General features: G+C 30.9%; 1 protein-coding gene across 4 annotated transcripts in view; it reads left to right on the top strand.

Moving 5' to 3' along the window:
- Positions 1-13,222, top strand: part of LOC128988639 (long-chain-fatty-acid--CoA ligase 1) — a 100,414-nt gene extending 87,192 nt beyond the window's left edge. For all 4 annotated transcript variants that reach the window (XM_054410116.1, XM_054410115.1, XM_054410117.1 and 1 more), the window contains 2 exons: positions 5,789-5,962; positions 9,874-13,222. In XM_054410116.1, the coding sequence (XP_054266091.1) occupies positions 5,789-5,962; positions 9,874-10,011 (312 nt within the window). In that variant the 3' untranslated portion in view covers positions 10,012-13,222. The remainder of the gene's footprint in view (positions 1-5,788; positions 5,963-9,873) is intronic.

Genomic DNA, 13,222 nt, shown 5'->3' with positions numbered 1-13,222 from the left:
AATAAAGATTAATCTATGATTTTATTCGAGAGAAAATATCTGCTTGTTGAGGAGACACGTTCTAACTTAAAAGGGAGGTCTATCCGTCACAGTGTAAGTTTGATTTTTCCTTCGTCGCGTCGCATCAGTTCATATCGTACTTCTGTGCCAATGAATTACCCTCTAGTATAGTTTTAAGAAATTGGTTGTATGGGGATATCGTACTTCTGTGCCAATGAATTACCCTCTAGTATAGTTTTGAGAAATCGGTTGTGGGGTTAATGTTAAAGCTAAAAGACACTTCTGCACTTGTATTATTTTGTATTGTATTACACAACCGAAGATTTTTCCAATGATTGAAAACATGTATGACAATAATCTCACGAACCTATGATGATCTGTCTAAAATAATATGATAAAATATAGCCAAAAGTGGTGAAAAAGGCAGACACCAACCCGTACAATAGATATAAGATAGTTCAATAAGAAATAATTGTTAAATAAGAGTTACTGTGATAAAATGATTTTCCACTGATTTCGTAATGGAACGTTATATTGCAAAATATGACATGATACAGAAGAAAATCAATTTTAAAATCAGAAAATAACATTGCAAATACTTCTTTTGGACAATTCAGTATGTGTTGTTTGAAATACAATTTAAAAATTAACAGCTGTTTCATTAATAAGTATTATCCACATGGACGAAATGTAAACAAATCTGTGGAGGGATCTTTAAGGGCTTCTGGGGCAGAGCCCTAACGGGATTCACTTAGTTTTTCTTTTGGTAACTCATCTAGAGACCAAGGCCTTTCTTTGGACACCTCTACCAAGTTTCTACGCCCAGTCGTTCTCTCAAATTAATGGAGACAAAGTTTCCAATTAAATATTTAGATTCCCCCATGTTAATCTTATGGGAGAAAATCCAACTTTGATGGAAGATCCTGCCCAAACTAATAAATATTTCAAAAAACTAAAAAGACTTTGCAAAACTGAAATAATGAAATAATGAAATAATGAAATAATGAAATAATAATAATGAAATAATGAGTTTATTCCTTCAAAACAAATAAATACAAAATAATAAATTCACTTGGAACTACGTTGCCACATTTTCCAGTAATCGTGGCAAACGTAAAACAAAAAATTAAACAACTATATTTACAACTTAGTGAGTCCAGTCTCTTCACTTGAAAAATACAAGTTGCCGCTCTCTGTGGCGTCTTAAGTATAGCAATATAAAATTAGAGCTTAAAAAATTAAATCCTAAAGTTTACAGAAATACTGTTATAACTAAAAATTTATTACCTTTTCGTGAAATGGAAAACAAATTGGAAATTACAAAAATAGCGAAACTTAACGGATTTATTTGAAGAAAAAAAGAAAAAAAAATCCTTTGAGTGGTTGATGTAAATTGTCATATTAGTATATTATTAAGAAAATATACGTCCGGATGACTAAAAAGCCAATGTTTTAATTTTGAAGAAAATTTATCTAAGGTCAAACAAAATCTGATATCTTCCGGCAGTTGGTTGAAGTATCTGGGACCATTATACTGATAAGAGTGTCTGAACAATGACTTGTTTACTTTAGGTAAACGGAAAATGCCTTGATTGTTTTGTCTAGTATTATACAAAAGATTGCTTGTCCCAGTATTTCCACTGCGTACATAGAAGAGTTTTAGAACCTTAAAAATATATAAGTGCTGAACTGGGAGTATTATTAATTGAGAAAATAACGGGAAAGAGCTTTCACGCTTATTACTTTTAGTTATTATCCTTAAAAAATGATTTTGTGTAAACCTTAATTTTTCAATATAACTTTTAAAAGTTCTGCCCCAGCATTGAATTGCATACTGGAGTCTTGATTGGACAAGAGCAAAATAAAGAGTTCGAAGTAAGAAGGTATTACAAATGTTTTTTATAAAATAGAAAACTCTTATAGTTTGTTTAATTGTTGTATGTAGTGTGGAAATATGTCTGTCCCAGTTTAGATTTTCATCCAAAACTACTCCGAGATATCGAAAATGCTTGACCTTTTCAATTGTTTTGCAAATGCATGAAATTAAATTACAATTTGAAGAATGATAAACTAGATTGTTTGGAAAGTTAAAACTATTTATTAGACCGAAATTTATGTATTTTGTCTTATCAACATTAACCTGCATTTTATTTGCTTTACACCAATCACTCAAAAGCTGAAGATCTTCTTGGATGTAACCGTAAAGAGTGAAAATATCTTTTTGGGAATAAAAAAACGCAATGTCGTCAGCAAAAGCACATACGTGTCCATGGAACGGAAGCTTGAGAAGGTCATTAATAAATATGAGGAAGAGGGTTGCAGAGGTAACTGATCCCTGTGGAACACCTGTCCTGACATGTAGAGGAGAACTTAGTTGGTCTAAGATCTTTGTTTGCTGTATTCTGTTTGAGAGAAAACTAGAAAACCAATTATTAGCTACACCTCTAACACCAGCAGCATCTAATTTAGATAATAAAAGATTATGGTCAACTAGATCAAATGCTTTTTTAAAATCAACAAATAAACCTGTTGCTTTGTTTTTGCTATTTAAACTTTGATAAATTTTATCTGTGACTGTAATTAGGGCATCTTCTGTCGACTTTCCTTTCCTAAAACCAAATTGAGAGTTGCTGAAAAAATTTAAACCATCCAAAAATGTTGTAAGTCTGACTTTCATTAATTTCTCAAAAACTTTAGAAAAAACTGAGAGCAAACTAATAGGTCTGAGATTGTCTAATTTTTTTGACGAGCCTTTTTTATGAATGGGCACTATGATGCTTTGTTTTAGTTTTTCTGGAAATGTACCACATGCAAAACTAAGATTAATCATGTGGACTAAAACAGGTGCTAGGATTTTAGAGACAGTTTTTAAAAGTTGAACAGATATTTGATCAAAACCTGTTGATTTTTTATTTTTCAACCCATTTATGGTAGCCAAAACTTCGGGAATGGTAGTTGGAGCAACAAAGAAGGAGTGAGGACAACAATGCAAGGGTCGTGGCTGGGGAGGGGGAGGCCCGTTGTAGCTTTGACCTTGACATTGGACAGAGATAAAATACTTGTTAATCTCTTCGGCAACTTGTTTGTGATCATTTAAAATTGTTTTGTTTTCCAATTCAACTTCAGTTACATTTTTCTTATCAGCTGTACCTAACACATTATTTAAAACCTTCCAATATTGAGAAGAATCCCCATGACAATTATTAATTTTGTTAGCTAAAAATTGGTTTTTAGCAAAATCAATATCTTCTCTTAATTTGACACAGAACTCGTTAAAATACTTGCCAAAATGTAAATCAAAAGGCCTTTTCCTATACAACAAGTACAACTTCTTTCTTTTCGATATCCTATTGTATAAATTAGTATTTATCCATGGACTTAACGATTTAGATTTTTGAAATTTATTGTACTTAAAAGCTAACTTAGATTTGTTTATCACAGTACATAGTTTTTCATAAAATATATTATAACAATAATTAACATCATTTGAAAGCAAAATATCTTCCCATTTTTCATTTTCTAACTTTTCTTTGAATAAAATAAAATCAATTTTATCTTTTTGTTTGAGTAAGCTAGAATCATCTATTATTTTACCTTTACACATTAAATCAAAAGTCAACCCCAATAAACAATGATCTGTTAGACCAATATCAAAAATAACACTTTTAAAAATAGTTATGTTTGGATGTCTTACAAAAATATGGTCTACGAGTGTTTTCGACAGATTAGTTATGCGCGTAGGGCTCTTTATCATAGATATAAAACCATGATTTTGTAAGAGACTAAAATAGTTTTGCACATATGGCTGACAAGTATTTAATAGGTTTATATTTCCATCCCCGACCAAAATAGTATTACCCTTTACATTATTAATAGTATCGGAAAATTCATTGACAAAATCATTTTCTGAGTGCATATGCAACCTATAAAAACAGAACACATTGAAATAAACATTTTTATATCTAACACGCAGAAGCAAAACATCAGCAGTGGTCATTTTAAAGCTTAGTTGTGTAGTATCAATACTCTCATTTACATAACATAACACCCCTCCAGCTCTATAAGAGTCGTTACAACAAGCAAATAAATTAAACCCAGGAATTTTATATAAACTAATTTCACTTTCGTTGACCCAAATTTCACTTAGAACAATAAAATTAATATTATTTATGACACTGTTAACCTCTGCTAAAAAAATATTGAAATTCTTTCTTAAAGATCTAATATTGGCATACAGTAAATTTAATGAACCTCCGTTACTAATATCTTTATAAAAATGTGGTAAACTTGTTTCATATTCGTTAGAGATTGTAAATGACATTCGCTAATCTACAAAACAGTTTAAAAAATACTTAAAATAAATAGAATTTCATAAAACGAACTGAGTGAAATGACAAAAATGACATCTAGGAAAGTAGCCATTTGAACTGCTTATTTAAGCTGGTAAATATCTTCATATGTACTCACTTTTATTGCTTTACCGTCTTCAGTTTTTCTAGCGAAAAATTTCCCGTCTCTGCTCCAAACGTATGCGTACTTCAGTTCCTTGCATTTTTCTTTGAGTTTTTTGAAGAACAACTTGTTTTCAGGCGAGAGATGTTCATTGACGTAGACCTTGTCGTGTGGGAAGCTGCGACTGATGTCATTCGCAGTTAGGTGTGAACCTCCTTTCCTAGACTCCTTGAAGTTCGCGATGAAAGCCTCTTTCATTGTCCTCTCTGTGAACTGCACCACCAATGACGGTACCCGTGCCTGGTTGTAGGATGGGATCCTGTGGGCTGCTGCGATGTGGCTTGGCTGCACCTCTAAACCCAGCGCCTTCCCGACCTCCATGATGATGGTTTTCACGTCTTCTTTCTCTGTTTTAGGAATCCCACTAATCTCCACATTATTTTTCCTGCTGTACTGCTCCATATTACGCACCCTCTCCTCCAACTCAGTGACTCTTTTAGTTAAGGAACCGTTATCTGCCCGTAGCTTCTGGTTGTCTTCCTTAATTAATTTTAATTCTCTCTGAAATTCTGAAAATTGTTTATTTATGTCATCAATAGAATCAGACATATGCTGAACGGATTCTTTTAACTCCAATGTTTCATTTTTGACTGCTTTCAGGTCCTTAGAGATTTCATTTTTAAAATTATCCAGGAGTTTAACGAGAAATTCCTTAGTGATTACCGTGGTTGAAGACACAGAGCCTCCACTGGATGCTGTTTGACGACACTCCTTGCACTTCCAGTCCTTGCACGACCTTTGTTTCACAGATTCGCCGTCTTGCTTCTTGAGGCACTCCACGTGGTACACACTCCCGCATGAGACACATTTCACTGTGTTCGATGTGTCCTCGGACGATTTGTTACAGACGCCACAGCACGACATAATCACTTACACATGAATTATGCTAAAAAAAGGTAAAATTTAACACGTGAAAACGCGTTTGAACGCAAGCAGTTTTAAACTTGCAACGCGTGCGTGCGCTAAGATAAGAGAGGGTCTTATCAGCTCGACTGCTAGAGCTGGACTACAGATCAGGGCCATTTGTTTGACACTTTAATCATCAAATTGGTCCAAAAATGAGGGAGGAGTTCTGTTTACAAAAATCGGCTTAGCGTATTATATATATAGATGGGAGAAGAAGCTAATTTGCATATGCATTGAAATTGAAAACATTATTTTACAGTTTATGATTTGAAACCCCCTTCATAACATGGATGGACATTTTTACATTTTTACTGTGGGATTCACATATTATAAAAATTGCATATTTTATATTTTGAACACTTTGTTTCAGTCTTGCATAATCGCCATAGTTGTGCCGGACGTAGATGTCATCAAGAGTTGGGCTCTAGAGAACCATATTGATGGAACGTTCTCGGTTTTGTGTGCGAATGCCGAGGTGAAAAAGCTTATCATGGACGATATGGTCACATGGGGGAAAGAGGCAGGACTCAAGTCTTTTGAACAGGTACTTAAATAGACTCTCAGATCCCTTTGTTGAAAGTGAAATAAAGCTATACTCATAACAGTTGTTTACCTCTAAATATTTCTGAATAGGTCTTGTACATAAGCGACACTCATTTGACTGTTATGGAGGGGAGTTGCTACCTAAACACTCTCTTTAGTATCAATCAATCAATCAATCAATCAATCAATAAAATCTTTATTCAAAACGTACAGATACATTGTACATGAATGCGTCATTATGTTATTTTTAAATAACATAAAGGAATATATTACATAAAATTAAAAGATTTTTATAATAGCAGTTTTTAGATAAAATAATACATTGCTTAAAGTTAGATAAAATAAATACATTACTTAAAGTTAAAAAAATCATCCAGACTATAAAAAGAATTTCCTATTAAAAATTGTTTCAGTTTCTTTTTAAATTTAATTGTGCATTGCTCCTTCCTTATGCTATCTGGGAGTTGATGGATAAATTTAATGCCAATATACTGAAGACTTTGCTTATATTTTTCTTTTTTATGATTTTTAATTGTGAAATTTTGTTTATATCTAGTATTGTAATTGTGGATATCCTGTTGTCGCTCTAATTTTGATTCATTATTTTTTACATAAAGAATGGTTTTATAGATATATAAACACGGAACTGTTAAAATTTCCAAATCTTTGAAATATTTTCTTAAAGAATTTTTGCTAGAGGTTCTTTCTAAATTTAGGATGTGTCTAATAGCTTCCATTTGTAATAATAAAATTCTTTTTAAATTTTGATTACTCGTATCCCCATAAATTTCAATGCCATAAGTTATATGGGAGTGAATGTGGGCATAGTAAACTGTTTTAAGGGTTTGTACATTGCAAAAAGGTTGAAGTCTATTAATTATAAAGATTCCAGAACTTATTTTCTTACAAACATGATCAACATGTTTGGACCAGGTTAATGTTTTATCAACTATAAGACCTAAAAACTTGGTGTTATTCTCAAAGTTATTAAAATTTTCATTGTTTTTTGAGTTTTTACAAGAAAATTTAACCAAAGTAGTTTTGTTCTTATTTAGTAAAAGATTTTTATCATTGAGGAAAGTGTTTACTATTAAAATGGCATTTTCTATTTTTGGATTCTATACTGTTTGTATTCCTGTCATGTATTGACATACTGATGTCGTCTGCATATAAACATAGTTTGGTATTCTGGATTTTATTAGTTAGGTGTTCCTGCATACCTCCCAGATAACACAAGAATAGGAACGGTCCAAGAACCGATCCTTGAGGAACCGAGTAATGTACCTGCCTTAACTTAGATTTTATATTGTAGGTACAAATTTTGCTTCTCAACAAATCTAACACTGACATACTGTTGCCTTTCTTCCAAATAAGACCTTATCCAGTTTAATTCTTTACCATCAATACCATCATTTTTAAGCTTATTTATTAAGGTAGGATGGTGAACACTATCAAAGGCTTTAGACATGTCTAAAAAAGCACCAATAATACAGTTATCTTTATCCAAATTCTCTAAAATATCTTCAATAAAAGATATCAATGCTGTTATGGTGGACTTTTCTTTTCTATAACCATGTTGATCTTGGTCCAACATATTATTAATTTCAAAATAATCTATCAACTGATAAAGCATACTTTTTTCAAAAAGTTTAGAGAGTGATGGTTGTTTAGCTAACGGCCTATAATTCGAGGCATCCTTATGTTTCCCTTTTTTAAAAACAGGAATAATCTTAGAAATTTTTAATTGAGTAGGATAAATGCCAGTTATTAGGGATGAGTTGATTACGTGTACCAATGGCTTTAACAGTACTGATTTTGCTTCTTTTAAAATTTTGATAGGTATTTCATCATATCCTGATGACCACTTTGGTTTCAACGAATCAATCAATTTATTAAGTATCTGCTCATCTATTGTTCTGCATTTGAACTTGGTTTCTGAATAGTGTGAATTTGTAGCAGTCCTAATTGGGTTTGTTTTTAAATTTGGAATAACTTGAGTTTCCACCATATTAGCAAAGTTATCATTCAAAACATTTGAAACAATATCAGGGTCCACAATCTTCCTACCATTGTGCTCCAGAATAATATTGGAAAATTGCACGTCTCTTTTGTTTTTTATTTCCTTATTCACCATACTCCATACAGTTTTGTTAACATTAGTAGAGCTTTTAATTTTATTGTTAAAAAGACAATTTTGCTTAGTTTGAATCATTAGTTTGTACTGTTTCTTATTCTCTTTTGTATTCTTTTTCAATGCTACATTATTTTTGTTACATCTATAAGTATGGTATTGATCAATTATTTCCCTTTGCTTATAAATAACTTCATCGTCAATCCATTGGTTATAATTATTATATTTAACTATTTTAGTTTTTGGAAATCGCAAATTAGAGTTTTATTTTAAAATATCATAGAAATATGTGAATTTTTCCTCTACAGGTCTAATATAAAGCAGGTTCCAATCCTCATTTGCAAGATCATCAAGAAACATTTTCATACTTTCCTGGCTAAATTTTCTGCCCTCCATAGTTAATTTTGAATTTTTATAACTTTTAACTTTAGGAATTAAAAACTTGAAAAGTTGCCCATCGTGATCAGATAAGGCAGTGATAAAACATTCTACTTTATAACTTTTATAATCTATGTTGGTGATAAAATTATCGATAGCTGATTCACCTGTTTCAGTTACTCTTGTGGGAATATTTACTGTATAATGAAGACCATTCATATTTAAAATAGGGTAAAATACTGTATAATAGGGACGTGTCAATTCAATATTTAGTTTTAATAGATGACTTCTGATACCTAAGAAATTAAGTTTACCTGTTGCCGCAGTCGCGAGATATGAACACAATAAATATTACCACTATTACAGAAGATGATTATGATGTTACTGCTAATGTGATGGGGGAGATGATAACTATATTGAAATAAAAATATTTCTGTAACTAATTCCCAGCTATTATTCCAGATTATCGAATATTTGTTTCTATTTAAAATAAATATATGTTAATAAGACATTGCTCAGGTATTTTAAAAATGTAAAACATGTTTACCTAACAATTTTATTGAAATTAACTAACAAACTGGATCTGGGGAAAAAGTCCAACAAATTGCCAGCTTTAAAAATGAGCTTCCTTTTTGGCTGCTTACAGTTTATATACATATAGATACTTTGCATTTATGATGATCCAATTCCCAACAAAATAAAAATTACATAGTACAATGTAAGTAGCTATCCAACATGTATTGATTTTTATAACCTTTTCAGATAATACAAAACTTTTAACAGCAATGAGGTTAATCACTTTCAGTATGCTTCTGTGAAGTATATATTTCATGCCCATGTTAAAGTTATTGCAATTTTTATTAAAAAAATAACTTAGTTCAGTGGAATATTTTGTTGCTGTAAAATACCTTATTCATTTTTTACACACTAGAGGATTATTATTTCAAATTCTAGTACCTAACTGTACCAGTCCCTATTGAATAATAAACAAAAAGATATAACTTCAACTATTAATGTTTTATGATGAGCTCATTTTGCTCTTTTTGAGTAAAAGACTGCCTAAGGTTGCAAAAAATAGATGAAAAATTTCTTCTTCAGTATCCAAAATCAATGGTAAAAGTAAATTGGTATAACAATGAACCTAGGAAACAATAAAGTACTTGATATATTTGAAAATACTCAGATTTTGGGCTTTATGATTATTCAGTAATAATAAAGTAAAAAAAGTTGTCTAGTGAAGATACGTTATCTTCAGATAGCTCTATTAATTGGTTTTGTGCTGAATGTTTAAAACAAAACATCTATAAAATAATTATCATATTTTTACAAAGTATTTTATCGGTTATGTTTTCATGTATATTTTTTTTAAGCTGAAGAACTATAATTCACTTCTTTTGTCACAGGTGAAAGACATTTACCTACATCCAGATCCATTCTCTATACAGAACGGTTTGCTGACTCCAACGTTCAAGACCAAGAGACCACAGTTAAAGGACTATTTCAAACCTCAGCTAGAAGAAATGTACTTGAAACTGGTATAACAAAGCCAAAACATTGCTTAGGAATTGTGGACTTAGTCAATTGGTGCAGAAGTGCTACTCATGTGAATGTGTGAGTGTTTGGTCGATAGTTTGAAACAGATTAGATGCATTGGAATCTACATACAAAAAGCAAAAACAATATATACTGTTAGAATTAAATTGAATGGGAGAGCTGAGAAGTTATCACATGAACTTTGATAATGGGTTGGTGTTAAGATAGTCTTTTGGTTGGGTTTAGATTTTGGAGTGGTTTTGTTGTTAATCTCCCAAGCTTGCCTTCAACCTTCTTTAAACAAATATAAAAAAAATATTTCATGATTAGGAGGCCAGTACAAAAATAATCAAGTTTGCAAAAATTAATTGGATAACTAGCTTTGTTTCTTGTAAACTTGTGTTAATTAGCGGGTGAGTGGTTATTGTTTTACCTTGGTTATCATTTTTGTTTTATAACAATTCAATTATAAGTAGTTTTTTCCCAAATAAAGGGACTTATTTGATTATAACAGTGGTTCCACATGCAATATGTTTATGTATTTAAGATTGTACTCTGCATCTTATCTGTTTTGGATTGTCTTTTTAGTAAATACTGTTTTCGAGGGAGAAAAACTTTTAAAATCTTGGCTTGTAGCCCTCTTTGAGAAATCCACTCCATGTAATGTAAGCTTAGGTTGTAGATATTTACCAAGCATTTCCATTACATTATTGTTACCTACAGAAATATTTAGGAAATCCTACGAGTTTTTATTTCATGGTTCAATTTCTCTATGAAAATAGTCCTAAGTAAAAAAATCCTGAGTTACAGGTTTACTTTGTATTGTCCTAGTTTTGGAGATGATTTTAGCTTATTTCATGAATGCTAGAAACTCACTGGAGTATTAAAATAGATCTCTGTTGATGTTGGTAGTGAAAAAAACAGTGAACTTCAAAACAGTGATGAAAAATAATTATTCACCATATTGTGTATCACACAAGTGGGGCACTAACTAAAAGTTTGATTCAGAAGGTTCATGTCTATTAAGTTAATTGTCTTTTGGACCATAAATTACCCTCTTAGTTAATTATTATAGTAGCTTTCAATTTCTGATTTTAGAGTTTGTTATTTGACAATGAAGGAAAAGGTTTGGTGGATAGGTTTTAACCTAATTGTATAACTATTAACCATCTGCATATTTTCAATTGGGGTTTAACTGAACAGCCATTATTCTTTTTAATTTCTGAAGAAAAAAAACACTGATTTGTATATAGTAAAAAGTATAATCTACAACTTTCTAACTCGGGTTTTCAATCAAATAACCACTATTCTCGTTATAAAAATCTCAGGGAAAACCACTGATACTAGCTTTAGTTTCACTTTAATACCTTGTTTATTAAATACTTTTAGGTATAGTTAAATAGTTAACATTGTATTCATTAACAAATAATTCAATTTATTATGACTCATCATAGCGTCCTAATACAAGGCCCTACTAGAAAAACATGCCATGCTGCAGGATCCATAATGTCACACTAGTCGATAGACAGTGGATGGTAATAACAGATATAACAAAATTGTAAACATTAACATTGTCTTCTCCATTGTAAATCAGTGCAACAGCTGTTTTGTTTTGATGGTGTTGCCACTTTTATCTCGCTGTGGCTTTGTGTTAGTGGAGGCTATGCTGTCATATGATTCGTGTCTTGACATTGCCATACCTAAAGTAACAGGATTCGAAACAAGTCTTTTAAGAATTTAACAGTCTAAAAGAAAATATAAAAAATGTTTAAGAATATGAATATTTTTATCATCATTTAATACTTTGCACATAATATGGTCTCTATAACAATCACTTTTTAGAATAGAGCACGCATATAAATGCTTAAACCTCTTGTACAATAATTCTTAATTTGGTCAAAACAAAAGAATTACTCGTCTTATAGAAAGTGTTTCCCGAGCATTGGTAATTTATTCAATACATATTAACATTTAGCTTTTAAAGCAGATATTCAAAGCAGATATATATAAAGTGATATTCATCACTTAAGCCAAAATGTTACTCTTAACAACAATTAATTGGCTCATGTTTATTGGCCTTTGGGAAGCCAAGGCTGAAAAATCAGTAATTATAAGAAGGCAGCCTTGTCCATGATGTATCCTCAGAAAGTATACAAGTATACTTTTTTTTAATCCTGTATTGTAAATAAAAAAAATTTTATTGCTGCAATATACTTTTGAAACAGGCTAAAAGCAAACACATAAAAATGGAAAACAAAATCTTTATTTACCACACTTGGTTTTTCATTACAAATCAACATTTAAAAAAATTATATTTTATATCTTTAATTCTGCTAACATTAACAAGCTAAACATTCAACAACAATAATGCTCTTAGAACTTAGCAAGATAAAGCTTATAATTACAACTTAAATAACTAATAAAACTAAATTAGGCATATTTAAGTTTGAATAGCTAATTGTAAAAAGTATAAAAAAGTTTGTATGTATTGTATGGGCACATTCACCTCTTGCATAGGACCTTGTTTTAAAGTTGTTATAAAGTTTATTTAAGTAAGAAACGTTAAAATAAAGGTTATTTCAATTTGAGAATTGTGTAACCATTATATTATTATGTTCAAAATGACAAGTTTACACATCTCTAATCATAGGTCATATACCCCAAACATACAATCAGTGTGGGACAGTTTATTTTCCATGTCATATAGCCTATATATATTTTAAAAATATCTAAACATTTGCTGGATACATTTTGTAATATTTTAATTAGTATAAATATGATTCAAAATTTTGCTCTTAGAAACTGAAATCCTGCAAAGTCTGCAAGTTTGATTGCAATCTACTTCTAGAGCATCTTGCCTTATTTTGCAATAAAATTAAACTTGCTGTTTCTGTATTCTTCATTACGTTCCTATGCATTCAACCACAATCAAACTTTTGCTTCTTGTATGTTTATACCGTTCATAAAAGTTAAGTTTTATTCCATTATTACAGAGTTTACACATAAAGAAAATGTAAAAAATAATACAGTAGAACCAAGTGTAATATATTATGACTTGTTTTGCACTCTACAACTTGATCTTTGGTTGGTAGAACTTTGACAGCTAAATAATCACAGCTGCATTCGTCACTGTCTCAACTGTCTTGTAGAAACTTTCCTCCGAAGTGTTATGTTTGGTATAATCTCTTAAATAAAATATATCAGTTATTATATTTTTTA

Source organism: Macrosteles quadrilineatus, unplaced genomic scaffold (genome assembly GCF_028750875.1).
Source record: "Macrosteles quadrilineatus isolate MER2022 unplaced genomic scaffold, UCM_ALF_1.0 Scaffold_3__2_contigs__length_128488019, whole genome shotgun sequence".
Taxonomy (NCBI): domain Eukaryota; kingdom Metazoa; phylum Arthropoda; class Insecta; order Hemiptera; family Cicadellidae; genus Macrosteles; species Macrosteles quadrilineatus.
Note: the sequence above shows the minus strand (reverse complement) of the source record. Positions and strands in the feature narration are given on the sequence as shown.